The sequence below is a fragment of the Ambystoma mexicanum genome, chromosome 1q (genome assembly GCF_040938575.1).
Source record: "Ambystoma mexicanum isolate Mex_15411 chromosome 1q, UKY_AmexF1_1, whole genome shotgun sequence".
NCBI lineage: Eukaryota > Metazoa > Chordata > Amphibia > Caudata > Ambystomatidae > Ambystoma > Ambystoma mexicanum.
The window spans coordinates 1,032,244,550-1,032,263,069 of NC_090922.1; the positions used below are offsets into that span (position 1 = coordinate 1,032,244,550).

Consider the following 18,520-nt stretch of genomic DNA (forward strand, 5'->3'; position numbering starts at 1 on the left):
CGGGGATAAGTTTGCCGCAGAGAGGTTGAAGACCTAGGATTTTGTGGTCCACCTAGTCAAAAGCAGCCGACCACTTTGAGTAGCAGTAGTGCAGGCTTTCTATTGTCCCTAATCTCAGGCTGACTAGAGCCTGGAGAAGCTGCAGACCTCCAAGGCAGCTGCTATATCACATGGTGCTACAGCTTGGCGGGGCAGGTCCTTTCGTGATTATTCCTCAGCTGGAAGAGGGAGAAGACTGTCGAATCAAAGGGGTCAGAGAAGATTTCCCCGTGGTGGATGGGGAAGAGGTGCTAGGACTGCCCAGGCAACGGCTGCCACAGTGGGACGAACTCTCACAGCAGCTGCAAGAATGGCGGAGTATTTCTTCAGATGCATGGGCATTGGAAACGGTGGCCCAGGCTTACTGGCTTTTTTTCTTTAAAAAAAAAAAGGCCTCTGGGTCATCCACCGGGGAACAACTGTTTTAAAGTTCCAGATCCGCTCCTTGTGCTGGAAATGCTGACCCTGCTGGAGAAAGGTGCTATAGAACAGTACCTGTAGCGGAGGGGAACAAGGGTTGCTACTCCCCTTACTTTTTAATCCCCAAGATGGACGGAGAATTGACGACCATCTTGGTTTTAAAAGACTTGAACAGGTTCCTCAGGAATGACAAGTTCAAGATGGTTACCCTTTCTCAGATCCTTCAGGCCCTGCAACATCAGGACTGAATGGCATCATTGAGCCTTCAGGATGCTTACTTTCATATGCCATCGATCACAAGCACAGAAGGTAGCTGAGGATTGCAGGTGGCGGTTCTCATTAGCAGTTTTAAGTTCTGCCATTTGGGTTGACCTCTGCCGCAAGAATTTTCACCATGTTGGTGGTGACAGCGTGTCTCGGGAGGGGGTGGGGGATTCACTTCTACTCCTACCTTGACGATTGGCTGATCAGGGCACGTTCTCCTGAACAGGTCCTGGAACATCTTGGCTCCACCTGACTCCCTCCACAGACTGGGCTTCTCTCTCCCACTTGATACCATCTCAAAGGCTCCAATTCATCGAGGCAGTCCTAGATGCATCTTTGGGAAAAGCCTCGCCAGCCGAGGTTAGGGTTCAAGAAATTCTGTAGATGGTCACCAAATTCAAGAGTGCCCAGCGTCTTCTGGCCTTAGATTTACTATTTCTCTTTTTTGAGGTTGCTCTGACTCATGGCATCCTGCATTTTCCTGGTGCCAGAGGATCACCTGAGAATGAGATCTCTCCGATGGGCTCTCAGGACTCTGTGGTCCCAATTCTCAGGCAGGATGTCGGACCTTCTCTGGTGGGCCTGCAAGGAAAACCTGAAGGGAGAACCCTTTTGGCAACCATGGCCAGAGATAACGGTAGTTATAGATGCTTCACTCATGGGGTGGGGAGCACATGCCAACGATCTGCCAATTGTTGGTCTCCATCGAAGTCCAAACTACACATCAACTTTTTGGGGCCGAGAACAATCAGACTGGTGCTGAAGGCCTTTCTGTCCTCTGTACAGGAAGGAAAGTCCTGATAATGACGGACAACACAGTGGCCATGTACTACTGCAACAAGAGCGGAGGCGAGGCGTAGGGTCACTATCTCTGTGCAGAGCGGCAATGCAGCCCTGGTTCTAGGCATTTCGTGAAGGAATCTCCCTATCGGAAGTTCACCTAGCCGGACAGGAGAACATGGCGGTGGATGCTCTGAGCCGGCAGAACACTGTCTCCCACGAGTGGGAACTTGCTCAGGAAGGCCAAGAGATCTTCACCCTTTGGGGAACCCCGCAAGTGGATCTGTTTGCAAAGAGAAGTGCAAACTGTTCTGCTCCAGGGACTTTCCCCCAAGAGGTACTCTAGGGGCCACGTTCGTAGTGGACTGGGAGTTACTACTCCTGTACGCGTTACCTCCTGTCCTCGTCATCCCTCATGTGATCAGGAGGTTGAGAAAGTTTGGGAAATCCATGATCCTAATTACTCTGGATTGGGCCAGGAGGATGTGGTACCCGGACCTTCTGGACATGGCCATCTGCCCCACCAATACGTTTCCACAAAAAGGACCTTCTCTCGCGAAAGGTCGGTCGGGCTCTCCATCCAGAGGTCAAGACACTCAACCTTCATGAATGGTTTCTGAGAGGTTGACCTATAAGGATTGGGACATCCCACGACGTAATGGAGAGTTTGCTTTTGGCCAGAAGGCCAGCAACAAAATCCTTAAGCCGCTGGTGTTGGAACCAGTTCTGCAGCTGGTGCAGGGATAGGAATGTGGATCCTTTTACATTCAGCACACCTATGGTGTTATCTTTTTTTGTTACACCTGGCCAATCTGGGGCTCCAGCTTGGCACAATTAAAGGGTATCTGGCAGCGCTATCTATTTTTAAGCGCCCCTCTGAAGAGTTATCCTCCTTCAAAACACCACTAGTAATACAATTTCTGAAGGGATTGACAAATGTATTCCCTCCGGTCCCGTTCTGGGATCTCAACTTAGTTTTGAAATTTCTCATATGTGCTTCTTTCAGCCTATTCATTCCTGCCCTCTAAGATTACTAACTCTGAATACTATCCTTTTGGTTGTGCTTAGATCAGCCCGTAAGGCGAGTGTAAGGAGGCTTGCAGGACAAGGCTTGACATTCAGTCTTCTTTAAGGATCGTTAAACCTACTTGTTTACCAAAAACTCATTTAACTCCAATCATACTTCCATTGTTGTATCCTCCACCTCATCCTGAATAGGAAGAGATTACACAGGCTTGACACAAGACGTGCACTTAGATTCTACTTATCCAGAATGTCAAGTTGAGAAAGGATGATCATCTTTTCGTTGGTTACACGGACCATAAATGGGGTATGGCAGTCACTAAACAAACCTTAGCCAGGTGGATCATTTTAGGAATTTCTGAATGCTACAGATTAGCGGGAAAATATCCTCCTAAGGGTCTCGGCGCTCATTCGGCCATGGGCATGGCTACTTCCTCTGCCTTACAGAGAGTAGTCCCAATACAGCGACCACATGGTCCTCTGTCCACACTTTCACCAAGCATTATAGTCTGGACTCTTCCTCAGGCCACACTTTCACCAAGCATTATAGTCTGGACTCTTCCTCAGGCCGGGAAGGTGGTTTTGGGAAGGCAGTGTTGCATTTGATGCACACAAGCCAATAAGGAACTCCCAAATTCTTACTTGCTACAGCAAATTTGGACTCCTTCCTCCAAAAAATGCAAAAAACTGCTTTGGGAGTGTATCAAAAGATAAGGAATATGTGGGAAGACGCAATCCATTCGAAGAACAAGTTACTTGCACGTGGTAACCTTCTTTTGGTTGGATGTTCCTCCCACTTATTCCTCATCACCCCTCCCGGCCTACCCCGCAGTAGAAATGCGCTCTTTCAGGGTGAGTAAACTGTCTGATGTAAGGTACAGCCAAGAGAAAATTGGAAATGTGCATAAAAACGGAACTAATGCGCACCCTATATACCAGTAATGACATTGCACATCGAAACTGAGGCCCTCGAGGGACATTGAGTTGACTAGCATCTACGCGCAGTAACCCCCCTGATGGAAAAAAATTGTAAAGCAGCTAAAACTTGATATGGAGATATCAAAAGAGGAGTACGTGGGAGGAATATCCAATCAAAAGAAGTTCTCTCTCTCTCTCTCTCTCTCTCTCTCTCTCTCTCTCTCTCTCTCTCTCTCTCTCTCTCTCTCTCTCTCTCTCTCTCTCTCTCTCTCTCTCTCTCTCTCTCTCTCTCTCTCTCTCTCTCTCTCTCTCTCTCTCTCTCTCTCTCTCTCTCTCTCTCTCTCTCTCTCTCTCTCTCTCTCTCTCTCTCTCTCTCTCTCTCTCTCTCTCTCTCTCTCTCTCTCTCTCTCTCTCTCTCTCTCTCTCTCTCTCTCTCTTTTCAATGGCTATGAATAAAATATTGTAATATTCATTTTGTCCTACACTGAACCTCACCTGATTCAACAGTATTGAACTTCCTTCCAGAATGCACTTGCTTGGTTACGTGAATTGCTCGGTTTTGAAAAATTGTCTGGCAAATGTACGTGTTGAAACCCAACCAAAAAATTGATTTTTATAGCGCACCTATACAAAAGTGTTTAAAGGCGCGACTTCGCCCCTTTCCTCATCACCTTCCCCACTGCTACTTTGCCCTGCCCTCTTTACCCACCATGGACTCCATTATTCCAGCTACCATATTTATACATAGTTTCAAATGTTTACGGACAACATAGCTAAATGAATGTTTCTGTAAAGTCAGTTATTATACATCTCGGTTCTAAGATGAAAAGCCAACACATTGCTTAAGTAGATTTCTGTCTTTTGTTTTAGATAGCAAGACTCGGCTGACGTATACGTCTGAATTGGTGATGTCTCCCTCAAACCTGCTCAACGTTTCACCGCCGTCGTTCTCTAAAAGTTCTTACACCACTACAAATTCCTTCTGTACGGAGGACAATGTCCATCAGTGCATATCTTATCTTGATCAGGTGAAGCTTATTATTTTTCAAAACTGCTTTAACTTTGTGTTCGCAATCCTGTTGCATCGAATGTTTGAATACTGTTAACACCCTTTTTGGTAACTGGAACCAGTGCCACAGTGTAAACTCTGACCAAAATGTTTATTTTTTATTTTTCTTGATCTGTCTATTTTAATTGTGTGAACTACGTATGCCGTATTCTTGTACGTTTCACCACGAATATTTACGATATTACTAGATATTTATCTGTTTTGATGTAAACCTGATTTAAAAACCTCTTAATATTCTGTGCCATTGTGAAACGGTTATTGAAAGATAATGGTGCCATTTCAACCATCCTGTCCCAGTTCGCAACATGGCACCAACGGACTGTTGCTCTAGCTCTGCTCTGCTCTGAAGAACTGTCTGCTAATCATCAGATATTTTACCCTTTGCAAGGTTCCATGAAAGTGTGCTTCTGAAGTCTGGACAGAAAGTTAATCTATGAAATCGTTACAAAGCATTCAATCGTCAGTAGTCTATGAATCTACTTTGAAATCCCACTCTTCCCAGCATCCTTCAGGTGTCATGCATTTCCCCAGCATAATTGGACATCAGTCATAAAATAGTACACATTTCTAGCAGATTCGTTCGCGCTCACTTGAAACGTCACCAAGACCAATCATGAGAGAGCGGGATAGAGGTGGGGGCCAGTGGAGCAAGGAACCTTGTATGCCAGACGGACCCACATCAGGAAAAAGGCGCATCAAGGCAGACTACGCAAGCTGAGCGCCTCAATTCAGGACAGAGATGCAAACTAACCAACCCCACTAACAATTTCCCCTTCTGCATTCACATGAAACTTAAAAACAAATGCAACCAAAACCTACAGCACAAACTTCACTACATTGCAACAACAAAACAAAAACACAGAGACTCTCACAACTATACGACGACTACCGGCCGCAAACGCCCCAGGCCCAGCCAACGGACCCACCGGGCTGAGGCCGGCAACAGCACATCACTGCTCTCTTCCTGCTTCCTCCCACTTACTCAACCTCCCCTCCACTTTCAGAGCCGCCAGGGGACCACTCCGGTGGTGATAGTGCGCGGTACAAATGTCCTTTAACATTAACATGCCCTGAGTGCATCCCTCAACGTTGAGTTTACTTTTGCTCTTCCAATTTCTTTTTTGTTCCAGTAAACTTCCATAGCCATAATTCGTACGTCTTGTGTAGCCACTGGCATTGGGGTGGGAATTATGTTAAAGGTTTAACATTAAAACGTGTCTGAATGGGATATCTAAAGCAAGATGTATTCCCCTCAAATGCCTTTGCATCCCCTTTATTACTTATGGCAATTAGGTGCCACCTATAAACTGAAACTATTCTTTGGAGTACAGCTCGAGGGGGAGATCGGATGCGAGGAGGGAGACACAGCTTGTGGGTGTTTGTAACCCATTGACCGCCTATGGGCATGCTTATCTTTGTGCCCATTACCACCGAATTGCCTGCCTGCCCCTAGGATCTCTCTGAAATAACTCTCTCTATCATGCATTGTGCAGTAACCTCAATCTTTATGCCTTACAGGGCTGGTTGTGTTCCGATTATAATTGCAGCTGTAAAATAGATCCTTGAATAATGTCTTAATTAAGTGTTCTTTTCACCATTGATTTATAATCCATGTGTCCTCATCTGTTCATTGCACTGAAGTCCTACTAATCACTGTTGGCTTTGCCAATGCTTGCTCTGTCTTGTGTCTAAGTATTAGATGAGTATTTGATAGTTTTCTAATGATTTTTGAATTTTGTTATTTTATGTCCTGATTATAGTCCAGAAACATGGGAAGTACCTGGGGCTGCACCACAAACCCTAGGGGCAAATATTTAAAAAACCTCCCTGCTTTGTCAAACATTCAGCTAAGTAAACCGTTAGCATCCTAACCAGGCATGGGACCATGTTATTTCTTGGATGCCTGCACAACTGAAAAAAACCATTAATCCTACACTCACCAAAGTTGTTAGTGGATTGCTAGATACTTTAAGTCTAGCTGTTCATTGGGACAACTAGAATAAGGCCCTTTCGGACATTGGCTACACCTTCTCATGCACGCTTCAATCTTGGCTCTAGGATTGCCGCAATAGGCAGCCAAAGCAGGTCTGATATCAACATGGAACCAGATTACCTGTAATTACAGTGAAAAATGGCTTTGCTAGCTTGCACGCGGTCTCACCAGCCTCCAGTGTAAGAGTGGTGAAACCGGTGTTATCGGTTTGAGACTTTATAGAAAATGGCTTTTTTTTGCCCAACCATTGGAAGTCTTAAATATTGACTCCTAGCAAGACCACTTTACCGGGGATGTTTAGTGAAATATTGGTAATCTTGTAAAACGGAACGCTGGAAAAGAAAATCTTCTCAGAATTTCTCAATGTTCAAGCTACTTCGATTTGAGCGGTGTCTATTTATAAGTACCACCAAGTAGGGGATGTATTTAGTCCCAGGTTTGAAAGTTGGCATTGTCAGCAGCCATAATCCTTGATTTGTCCCAAATCACTGTGACCTGATCATATCGCCATCCTTTCTCTCCATAATTCTGGTAAATGTTCCTAACCGTGAGCAGCACGTCGCTTTATAATTGCTTCAGACCTTGCATCCTTCATGCAACCATCCTCTGGTACTTGAGCCAGATATATGGTCGCCATTCCTCCGTAAATCTCTAAACGTGCATTTTAAAAAAAAATGTTAGTTCTCCTTCCAATACCTCACCACGGACTAACCCAAATGGGCATGCAGACCTACACTCTCAGTACTGCGTTACTGTTAAAATGTGCCATCCCAAACGTTGGCTACCCACACCCTGTGCTGTGCTCCACTGCTCTTGAGCTAGGTCCACATTGATTCAAAATAAAATCTATTCGTCAGATCTGACTGATCAAACTGATCAAACTATTTCTGGGCATCTCTGCTGGCCAGTAATGTTGTCCAATTGGTCTTCCTAATGATGTTGCATAGTACTCCTATGTCCATTCCCTTTTCTTCCATACTTGTGGGATAGAACCGGAGCACCTTTTGATAGCATCAAAACGTGTCCTTTTTTTATTTTTACGTCCGGCCAGCAACTGTGGCCTTTATCCCAGTCTTTCTGAGCCCCAGCAAGCGTATCGCCGTTCAGTACTTCTCCACACAGTCCAGATCGGATATACTTGGCACTTTTTATTTTGTGTATTTTTTAAAAAATTTTTTTTTTCTTTTTCTTGCCCTGCTTTTTGTCTGTCAATTTGTCGTCCTGGCTCAGTACCACAGTTGTTTTTCTTTTCCTCTGCTGGAGCGTAAGGGCTTTGACCTTGTTTCCTGCAGATGTTATTATGTGACAGCAGACCCTTGCAATCTTTGCTCGAATGTCCTAGCTTATACCATTGTTGGAACGTGTGCTTCTACTGCAATTCCCTCTTGGTACGTGCACTCTAAAGAATGCTTGTCAGGTGGGAGGTCTTCCACTCCGCTCATCTCCAGCACTTGCAGGAATTTGCCAAGGAGAAAAGAAACCGCCTGGTGAGTGCCTTCCTTTTCAGAGCACCCTGTCTGGGGAGAAGTCGTACAGACTCGAGAATCACCAGGGCTTGCCCTGAGGCGCCCAACTCTGGGTCTAAGCTGGATACCAGTTTCCTCCAAGGTTACCTTGGGAGGGTGTGGGGGGTGTAAAGGTACGGGGATTACGGTGAGGTTCCACTGAAAGGGGCTTGGAAATCGACCAGCAAGGCAGAGGAGCCCTATTCCGAGGCTAATAAAACCAGATTGATTTACAAGGTTCCCCTCCAAGGGCCTAATCCTTGTAACGGTAAGTCTGATGGAGCAAAACGGTCTCCTCGAAAATACATACAGTCCGATTTGAGTCCAGTCTGCTCCTGCTTACCTGCTGTGAACACTGTGGAACCCGTGTTTACTTCCATTTTCTCCACTGGACCTCGTTGTGTACTGGTGTACACTGTCACTTTAACTGTGAAAGGCTTTCTTCAAAAGAGCAGCGTGGCGTAGAGTCTGGTGTGAGTCCAGTCTGCTCTAGGCAGCCGTGCAGTCAGTCTGCGAGCTGACAATCCTAGTAGAGTGACTCGAACTCATTGAACACTGTGAAGATCAGCGAGACAAAGAAATGCCAGATGCAACCGGACCACTTAATCTGCAGAAGCTGCTGCAATGTCGTCGCCTGGAACCTGAAATACGCAGTCTTTTGTAGAGGAGTGCTGTGAAGATTTTGACTCAGCCAACAGAGACCACAGGTCTATGTCCGCGACCACCTCTGCCTGCTTCAGGCAACCCTGCTATCTGTCTCGGTTCCCTTTTAAACATGCCAGCCCTCCCTCACCCCTCTACAACAATGACATCGAAGCTCTTGCACAAAAATGGGCAACGATTTGCCCCATGTAGATGCAAATGCATTGGAATACTCAATTTGATATTACTGACATTGAATTATTAGAAATGGGCACGCCTAACACGCTTAACATGTATACCGTTTATAACTATGGAAAGGAGAGCATTGAGGCTTACGAGGAACAATCTGTTTGCTCTATTGAAATGACACTGATGGAAAAACACTGAAAGGGGCGCTGGCAACATGGTAGGGAGCACACCTTTTCAATCCCACACTAATAATCCAATGGATGGCCTCTCAAATAGTGTCGAGTTGAATGATGGTAATGCTGGTTTTGCTTCGCCACCACCATTCCTGTCTTTACCGCCGACGCTGAGCGAGTTTCAAAAGGAGCATGTTTCTGGGACTGCAGAAATGACCCAAATCATAGATGGTTACCAAGTTAGATTCACAGTACCATCGGAGGAAAGCATAGGTTTAGCTCAGCCTCGCAAGAGTAAGAGTAACCCATCGTTGAAGTAGATGACAGTTTTGATGTACTACGGCCAGTGGACAAGATTATAGACTGCAATGTATTCCAGTCCAAAGGTCAGCCAAGACTCTACGTATGCACGTCATTCCAGTCCAAAGGTCAGCCAAGACACTACGCATGCACGTCATCATTTTTCTGACTTGGCTGCGAGAGCAGCACGGTTAACAGAGTACCTCAAGACAGTTTCTTTTAAATCTGAGAGCAGCTAAATGCCAACTGCAAGATTTCATTAGCAGCACAGGATTCTAGTGCTCCTGTTAATTGTCTTTGCAATTAAGGTGTGACAATTTCAGAGCCACCAGTGATAAATGGAAGAAAGTCTGAGTCCATGAAGTTCCATAAAGACCTCACCAACATCCCGCAGGTCCGTAAAACTAGTCGATCTAAAAATAACCAGACAATTGACACCTCAATCTAAACACACCAACGATGATCATGCAAGCACAGTAAATGGAGAATTTCAAAGGGAAGGACGTTCAATTGAAGCCAACTCGCTATGCCAACCCACAATACCACAGCTAACCAAGTAGAAAACAAGGTGAACAAAAGTCACCTTTCTGTAGCCGTTGGCATACAGAGTCACAATGTGCTAGCAGCAACAACAATCGCCATGGTACCATTCATTAAATTATACGAGTCAGTGAATGACACTTTGAAGGATCAGGGGGTCACTACTGGCGATGATCAACTCCACATTTATGGCATTGGAAATCTTTACAGATCGAATTAAAAAAAGGCTCGACTGTGAGTCCGAAACCTCTTCAAAATGACATAATAGATTGGCCAGAAACGAGATGTCGGACAGAACTGACTTAATGTAAGCAGTAATAGATTGTACCAAATGGATGAGGCATAACTTTGACAAAATGACTCCGATTGAAAAGGCAAATGCCTGTAAATGTACAAATGAGAACATTTCTGAATTCGATGAACGAAGAAACTGTTCCACTGCTTTGACTGATCTGCCCCGACAATGTTATCCGAAGGAATGAAAAGTAAAATCCATCATGAAGTCAAAACCTATGAAAGAAAATACTAAAAGCTCAAGCCAGCCATCGCTGAAAATGGTAGAGCTCTTGGACAAACCTTCAGACTCTTTACCAATGGTAATCAAGGTTGCACCCCTCAAGATCATCTGAGCAATATCATTCCAAGTGTTGGTATCCTTGCTTCCAGAAACCAGGTAGCAAATACCACTGATGGGGAATGCCTCCCATCGTGGTGAGAAGGGCCAACCTCGAAGCCCACTGCTGTCAAATGCAACAAATGGAAATTAATCTACGTTTGGTATTTTCTTTTACAGCCTCAACAAAGCCAACATCGATACAAAGTTGCAAAAAAGAGGACGCTCTGCCAAAACAAGATTTCAGTTAAGGAAATGAATGAGAAAATCAGTGTGTGGACGAAAAGAAAGTACAATAGTTCGAAAATGTTTAGCAGAAATGTAACGACTCCTCCACCAATAGTAATTTTTGAATGGGTTACCCAAAAAAACCCTGTGAAAGACTAAGATACTTCAAGAAAAAGTTGCGACTCCACAAGAGTCACCTGAAGTAACTAACAATCCCAAAAAGCTACCAAAACTGGAGATTGAGGACTCGTAAAGAAGCAAGATGAACACATCAGTTGATCTGAAATCTTTCTACATATGTTGTAGAAGATTACGAGTGGAATAATTCTGTAGAAGACAATCTAATTGGTACAGAGAAAATCGGCAAATCCTTGGTGGCCAGCCTTGCACAAAGTAAGGAAAAGGAGATGAGAGCCCATCCTTGTTCCAAGGTCGGGGCAGGATATCGTAACCATGAAGTAAGGGTATTCAATGGTGAAATTTCACCTGAGAGAATCGACGAACGGACAAACCACCCCCAACTTAATATTTAATCCAAAATTTAGTTGCGCACAAGCGCTAAAAAAGGAGTGAAAAACGAACAAGCTAAAACCCAAGTCTAGCGAATCCATACACTTAGGAAATTACAGTTGGAGAACATACTACGTGAAAAGAACGAGGTGAACCTAAACAGACGGAACATAATGAAACTACTCCACTGCGTGCCTTCATTAAGAACAATAACATCTGAGGACATTGACATAGTGGAGTATGTGTCAGAAAACCGATCTGATTGGTAATCCTACAGGTTCATTCCCAATTGATCGAAAACACTTTAAGGACTGCTAGTAATTAACTTCTAACCTTTCGCTACGAGTTAAGCAGCTACAATGAAGCTGAGATTAGACTATCTGCAAATTTCCCGAGCCCTGGTGTGAGAAACGGTAGAACTGACCGGAAATGAACAAAGGAGTTACTGTCAAGCAAAGGTATGAATCGGGAAGAGACGATTGTGGCGCTAACAGATTTCACAACGATAATTTACAAAGATCTGTTTCTCTGTCTCTCTTATCCCTGTCTCGGAAAACTGCACTCATGAAGCTGTAAATTTGGTCCAACAATTAACAAGGAGATTGAAGATCTGACAAAGAATGTGTCCATTGGGGACACACTAGACGTGAGACTCCTAAATCATGGCCCGCTATTATCACAGTTAAAAAGAAGAAAAAGTGGATCATCATAAATGCTAATATCCCTTTAGTAAAGAGGTTGCTGAAGAGAAGCAGCAAATTAACATGGACATCAAGAACTTTAAATTATGCAACCTTGAGCAACGGAATCGGGCAATAAGAAAGCGCTGGCAAAGATAACGCAATTGGCTCGTATCGTTCAAGTTGACTCGCGATCAAGAGAGCAGAGGAGATGCCTAAATCAATATGCGACCATCACAGTAGAGATACTTGGGCAATAATCAACAAAGGTTCTTTAACCCAGAAAGCCAATATGAGTATTGGCGTGAATGCAGATGTATGGGTGAAGCCCTTCACGAGTGTTCAAAAATTATACCACCAGATGTTCTTTAATCTATGGAGATGATAGTTCCAATAAACTTTAACACCAAAGGTGAAATTGCAGAAGCGATTGCCAAATGAAAGAATACGGGTACTGCAGGCCCCAGTGGACTTTCAAACATAATGCTAAAGAAGAACAAAGAGCAGTGGGCTATCTTTATTGAAGTTCTCTTCAGACAAATTTCTGTGACGATGATAATTCCTTTGTCTTGGCAATCAGCAGTAGTTGAACCGATCTTCAAAAAAAGGAGATCAACAAGATCCTCACAACTAACGGCCGATTAAATTGTTAGACGTCATTGGTGAGATCTTTGCCTCATTCATCCAAAAATACTGAAATGAACAAATGACACTGGAATTGTACTCAAGACAAAACGGCTTCACAAAAGAGTGGGGACCGAGCTAAACCTGATATATTGCTAACGCTGTTGAAACGTGAAAAAATAAAAGGAGGGAAAAGCGTTTGCCAGTCTTCGTTTAGCTTTCGACAGTGTAAACAGGGCAATGATGTGGCAGAAATTAGTTAGGATTGTCCCCTGGATCTTATACAAGCCATCGACTCTTCACGCAAACACAGCGATTCGTGTGAGAATTAATGCTGAAGGTGAATTGACGGATAAAATAACGGAAAAAGGTGTAAAGCAGGGCTTGCTCGTTAGCAGCTTTAATCTTTAAACTGTTTTTCGGATTTTCCAGCAGCTTTACTGAAGTGCAATTCCTTTCCACTGAGAATTAATGGACATCAGATGTGTTGGGCAATCTATGCTGATGACTTGGTGCTTTTAGAGACCACGCAAATAGGTCAACAGATTGTTGAGCAACCTAGAAGCGTACTTGGAAAAGAACGATCTGCAGATAAATGTAAAAGAAAATCCAAAATTGTCTCCTTTGGCCTAAATCTAGGGGGGGAAAAATGAGTGGTTCACAGCCGGCAAACAACTTAAACAGAGTATGCGATATCTGGGCATTCTCTTCAACAAATCAATAAGCGAATGGCAGTGGACTCAAGATCTGAAAATGAGAAATCTAATGCTGCAAGGTGCAAAGCTACATGCGGATTATGGCAAATTTACATTGAAACTTGCGATTATGTTTTATCGGCAGAAGGTGGTAGCTGCCATAACTTTTGGCAGTGAAGCTAAGGAGTGCAACGTGGAACCTGCTAGAGGGTCAATTCTGGCGGAAAGTTCTTTGGTTGCCAAGAAACGTATCGCTTGTTGCCGTTCGTTCTGAACTTCGGCTTGAGTCATTCTTTGCTACAGTACTTTGGAAATCGGTGGCAATCATGAGGAAAATGATAATGGAATCCTCACTAATTCCTTATCCCATTTTGAAACCGACTCTAGGAATACACTACACTACACTACACTGGTCTGTTGTCCAGGGAAGATCCACACTCAGTTGGTGCATACTGGCATAGATATGGAGACATTGCTGAGTAATACTTGTGCAGCAAAGAAAAAGCTAAAGATCTGTGATTGGATTGAAACTGTTGACAAAAGATCCAAACTCAGTACAACATTAGACAATGGTGGCGTACTACGCGGAGTGAAACTAATCCTGAAATATCTGGACAAATTTCCTTCAAGCTATCGACGAGACCAGTTCTTGAAACTGCGTTAAAACCTGTACCCAACAAAGGTCCTGAAGGAGCTTTCGGATCTCGAACAGTTAATTTCCCCAAGACAAATTTGACCATTTCAAAACCGGTTTATCGGCGGATGACAGAGCTGGTGTGTTTTTTTTTTTAAATTTTTTTTTTAAATTTCAAACTTTTATTTATTTGGCAGTGCACTAGGTTACAGTGATAATTCTGTCCAGCAGGAGGCCAGATATAGTGCATTACAATAGTATATCATGGGGTACATACCTTCCATTGCACATACCTTCCATTGCTTGCTGGAGTAGTATAGTTGGTAGTTACTTTGTGGCATTCATTTATTCATCAGCAGGTAGGTAGGCCGGCCAGATAGGATCGGAACTCCGACCAGGCATTAATGGGGCGCGATGTGGGGGAGGGGGAGCAGTGTGCCCAAAAACATGTCCTCATGTTCTGGGCCCAGGTTAGTGCTAACATCTAGGTTTTAGAATTGGGCGTGATGTTTCCATTTCAGCAGGATACATCTCTTGGCAATCATACAACCTGTATTTACAAATAAGCAAAGCCTCTTGTTTGGGAGATTATCCCAAATACCAAACAGGACTCCTGAGGGGTAGCGCTCCAGGGGAACATCCACAACATCAGAGTCTTTAATACAGTGTGTCAGAATGTTCCAAGTTGTGCGCAGGACCGAAACATATGCATGTGATCGGCAGGGCCAAATCGGCACCTAGGGCAGCAACACTGCACACCCTGAGATATCCTGCTGAGTCTTTTGGGGGTGTAATGTAGTTTGTTTAACAATTTATATTATCTAATCTAGAATTCAAGGAGACCTGCTTAGTGTGTGTGCACACATGAGTTTCCACTGGGCGTCAGACAGTTCGATCCCCAAGTCATCAGACCAGCTAATGTGTCCTCAAGGTCAAGGAGGACGGTTGTTCACAAGCATTTTGTAGAGCGTCGATGGTATACGGTGACTGCCGCTAGACTTGGCGAATGCCAACTCTTCAGTCTCAAGGGGTTCCGATGGGTAACATGGCCACTGCGACTGGACAGCCGCACGTAACCTGTAATATTGCATACGTTACATCCCTGTGCCATTATGTTCCCGCCTTCATCTTTGTGGGGTGAATTTCCCATCTGAGAATAGATCAGCCACGGCCCTATAGCCGAGACGCTCCCACTGTTTCGCTAGTGCAGTATCCGAGGTGGGACCTAGACCAGGGAACTTTCACAATAGAAGACATTATGGTATGAGTGTGCTCCAGCGTTGCCTGAGAAGATGCAAAGCTAGGGTAGCATCGTGGAGGACAATAGATGGAATGGGCAGTCTTCCTTATATTTGCCATCTAACACAAGTGTTCTGAGGACCGATCCACCCACTGCCAGGCACTCGAGCCTGACATGAGGTGGCTGTAGCTTTCCCCCACGCCAGTAGGAGGCATATTGGGCCTGGGCGGCTAACCAGTAGAGCTCGAGGTCAGGCGCCATGAAGCCATTCTTATCGTATGGGAGGGTCATATTCCACCCACTTATTCTGGACCGCCCCGGTATGCCATAGGAATTGTGCCCAGAACCAGTGGAGTTTGGAAAATGACCTACCAGGCCAGATCGTGACATTGGCAAATAGTTTGGGTACCAACACCATCTTTACTAGGGACAATTTACCCACCATTGTGAGTGCCCTCCATCTGGCCAGCCTGCTCGTCACGTAGCCCTCATTGCCCCATAATTCCCCCTCGAGGGAGGATCTTGCACCTGTGACCCACACTCCTAGGTATTTAAATCCATTGGGGGACCAACGGAGGGGGTATCCACCACATGGTTGCTTAGTATTGCTGGTTAGAATGGTTTATGGTGAAGCCGGAGAAGTGCCCTATATGAATTATGTCCTGGCGGATTAGATCCAGATTTGTTTTAAGATCCCTTACGTACAATCGGACATAGTCTGCATAAAGTGACACTATTGCGGGAGGTCCGCTGAGGCTGATTCCCTGATATCCATGACTAGCGCGGATCATATCTGCCATTGGTTCGATGCCCAGGGAGAAAAGGATTGGGGAGCATGGGCAGCCCTGCTGAGTGCCCCTGCCAAGCCTCAGGTGTTAGGAGTCAACCAAAACTCTGGCGGTGGGACCCGTGTATAGCAACTTAATATAGCCTAGCATTTCTGGGCCGATTCTCATCTTTGCAAGTACCATCCACAGGTACTCCCACAAGACCATGTCCAATGCTTTCTGGGCGTCAAGTGTCATGACATGACCACCACTTCAGCCACCGGATCCATTCTTGCCATCACAATTGAATAGGCGTCTAATGTTAAACGAGGTTGACCGGGCCTGGTTAAAGGGCCCCTCCCACCCCCCCAAACCCCTGCGGTCACTGTGGACAATGTAGGGCATCAGTGGGAGAAGTCTGTTGGCGAGATCCTTGGCGTACATTTTGGAATCGACATTCTTGAGGGAAAGGGGCCTGTAGGAACCACATTCGTTGCTGGGTTTGTCAGGCTTGAGTAGGATAGTTCTAGTGGCTTTGTGTAGGGAAGGGGGCAGAATGGTGTTGTAAAGCGCCTCCACCCATACCTCAAGACAGGTAGGGATGCATGTTCTTGGTAGAATTCTGATGCAATTCCATCTGGACCTGGGGCTTTGCCTTTCGGCAGGCTCCAAACCACTGCAAGGATCTCGTCCATGGATGGGTGGGGAGGGGCTGGTTTCCTCGGCTTTCCCTGGTTTGGGCATTCAGGTGCGACAATCCCTTCAACGAGGAAGTGTATAGCTTGTGCACTGTGGTGTTGCTTTGATGTGCAAAGGGATTTATAGAAATCCGAGAACACTCCACTGCCCGCCCTCCGATTTGGCCAATCTGGCTAGTGTTCTACCTGGCGACTGTCAGGTTTCGTGGGATTTGGTTGAATGTGGTAGAATGAGGATATGATTAACATAAAGTATGGTTTGGGCCTTAACTTTCTGTGCAGAGTGTGGAGAGCTTCCCAAGTCAAAATGGAGACTTCCAAAAGGATCAGTGATTGGTCAGAAGGAACAGAAAGGCATTGTTGGAACATTCTAAACCGCCTTTCATTGTCAGAAGCCCAGCTGGAAGGTCCTATGTTTGAAGCTCTTAAGATTTAGAAAACTTTAGTTAGGCCCTTGTGCCTAAAATTAGTTATTTTGGTTCTGGAAAGTGTTGGAGATTTAAGAAGAAACTTAGAAAACGTTCCGGTGAAAGAAAGAAGCAAGCTAAGTGAATTCATTATCTTTTATGGATCTTTGTGATTTTCAAGCAGGAGTTAAATATTAATTCCATTAATTAACTTGTTCCTGTTTTTATTAGTTTTTGTTAAAATAGTAGTTCATTTCGTTCTTTCATGAATCTATTTTTGAACTTCTAGTACTGTATTTAAATTTACTGAACTGCGTCACATTTTTTGCAATTGGCTAGTTGGAGTGTGGAGGTCTGTTTATCATTTTAGCGTCGTGTGTTTTTTCGGCCGTATAAAATATTGAGTATTGTACCCTTTTTCGGTAACAGTGCTTTTATTAGCGTCGGACTAGCGTTAGAAATCTTACACTGTCTGCGCAAGTGACAGTGTGGTAGCCATGCGACTCTGAAGCGTTATGTTTAATTTACTAACATTCTAACCTGGCGCGTGATCATCACTGGGCTGCCTCTTCAAGGATTAGTGTCCGGAACTGAGGACTTTCTCCTTCCTGTTTGAACACTTCATATTAAGAAGAGTGGAATACTATTCATTTACGCATGCGCCCATGCCAGTTTCATTTTTGAACTCTTTTCCTTGTTTTTGTGCGCTTCCATTTTAGAAGGAGTAAACAATATCTTCACGCATGCGCATATTCTGGTTAAAAGAACGCTTCTTTTATGAGCGATCATCTTTGCCAGCAAAAGATCCAATTAATGAACACTTTAATATATTCAGGAAACAAACCATTTTAACTTGAATAGCCAGAGTGTCATTTTTGGAATTGGTATTGAAGCAGCTAGAAATCATCAATACAAACTACATGTATAATATTTCCAGCGGGTTGTTTGGGTAAATGACATTGGAACTGCTTGAAGATTAACTCATTAAACTGAGAGAGATTAGCAGCTTTTTCACAACCGAATTGAAGAAATTAGTAAGAGCATCTGAGACTCTATTTTTCTGTTTTCTTCATTTGAATTCACACGTCCTCTAAGTTATTCACAGAGGATAATCAGGTATGGTGGCGTGTTTATTTACTTAATATTATAACGAGAAGTCAGAGCCAAGGAATTCAAAGGTTAGTGACTAAAGTGAATTTGTTGTTATTTTCACCAACAGGTTGACAGATAAAGAAGCTGAGCAAAACCTGAAGTTTATTATTTTGTCCCATTTTCCCCCTTTCCCTTGGGGGTGCTCTCAACTGAACTGTTTGATACCAGTTAAGAGGTTAGCATCCAAAGGGGACTGCGGGGGTTCAGCAGCTTCCGGGGACAACATCAGATTTGAGAAAGCCTGACAGTATGAAAGGCCAGAAAAAATAGTCCTCCTAAGCTGTCATGAACCCCGAGTTCTCAATGGAAGCGTTAAGTGTTTTAGTGAGGGAATTACAGGAAGAATTAAAGGTGGCATATCAAGAGAATAAAAAATTAGGACAAAGAGTAGATGAGTTAAGTGAAAAGATGGCACAG

The 18,520-nt window shown here is 44.4% G+C and overlaps 1 protein-coding gene across 3 annotated transcripts in view; it reads left to right on the forward strand.

Moving 5' to 3' along the window:
* The window catches only part of SSX2IP (SSX family member 2 interacting protein), a 706,324-nt gene that overhangs the window by 75,609 nt on the left and 612,195 nt on the right, over window positions 1-18,520 (forward strand). For all 3 annotated transcript variants that reach the window (XM_069641705.1, XM_069641707.1, XM_069641706.1), the window contains exon 3: window positions 4,315-4,472. In XM_069641705.1, the coding sequence (XP_069497806.1) occupies window positions 4,315-4,472 (158 nt within the window). The remainder of the gene's footprint in view (window positions 1-4,314; window positions 4,473-18,520) is intronic.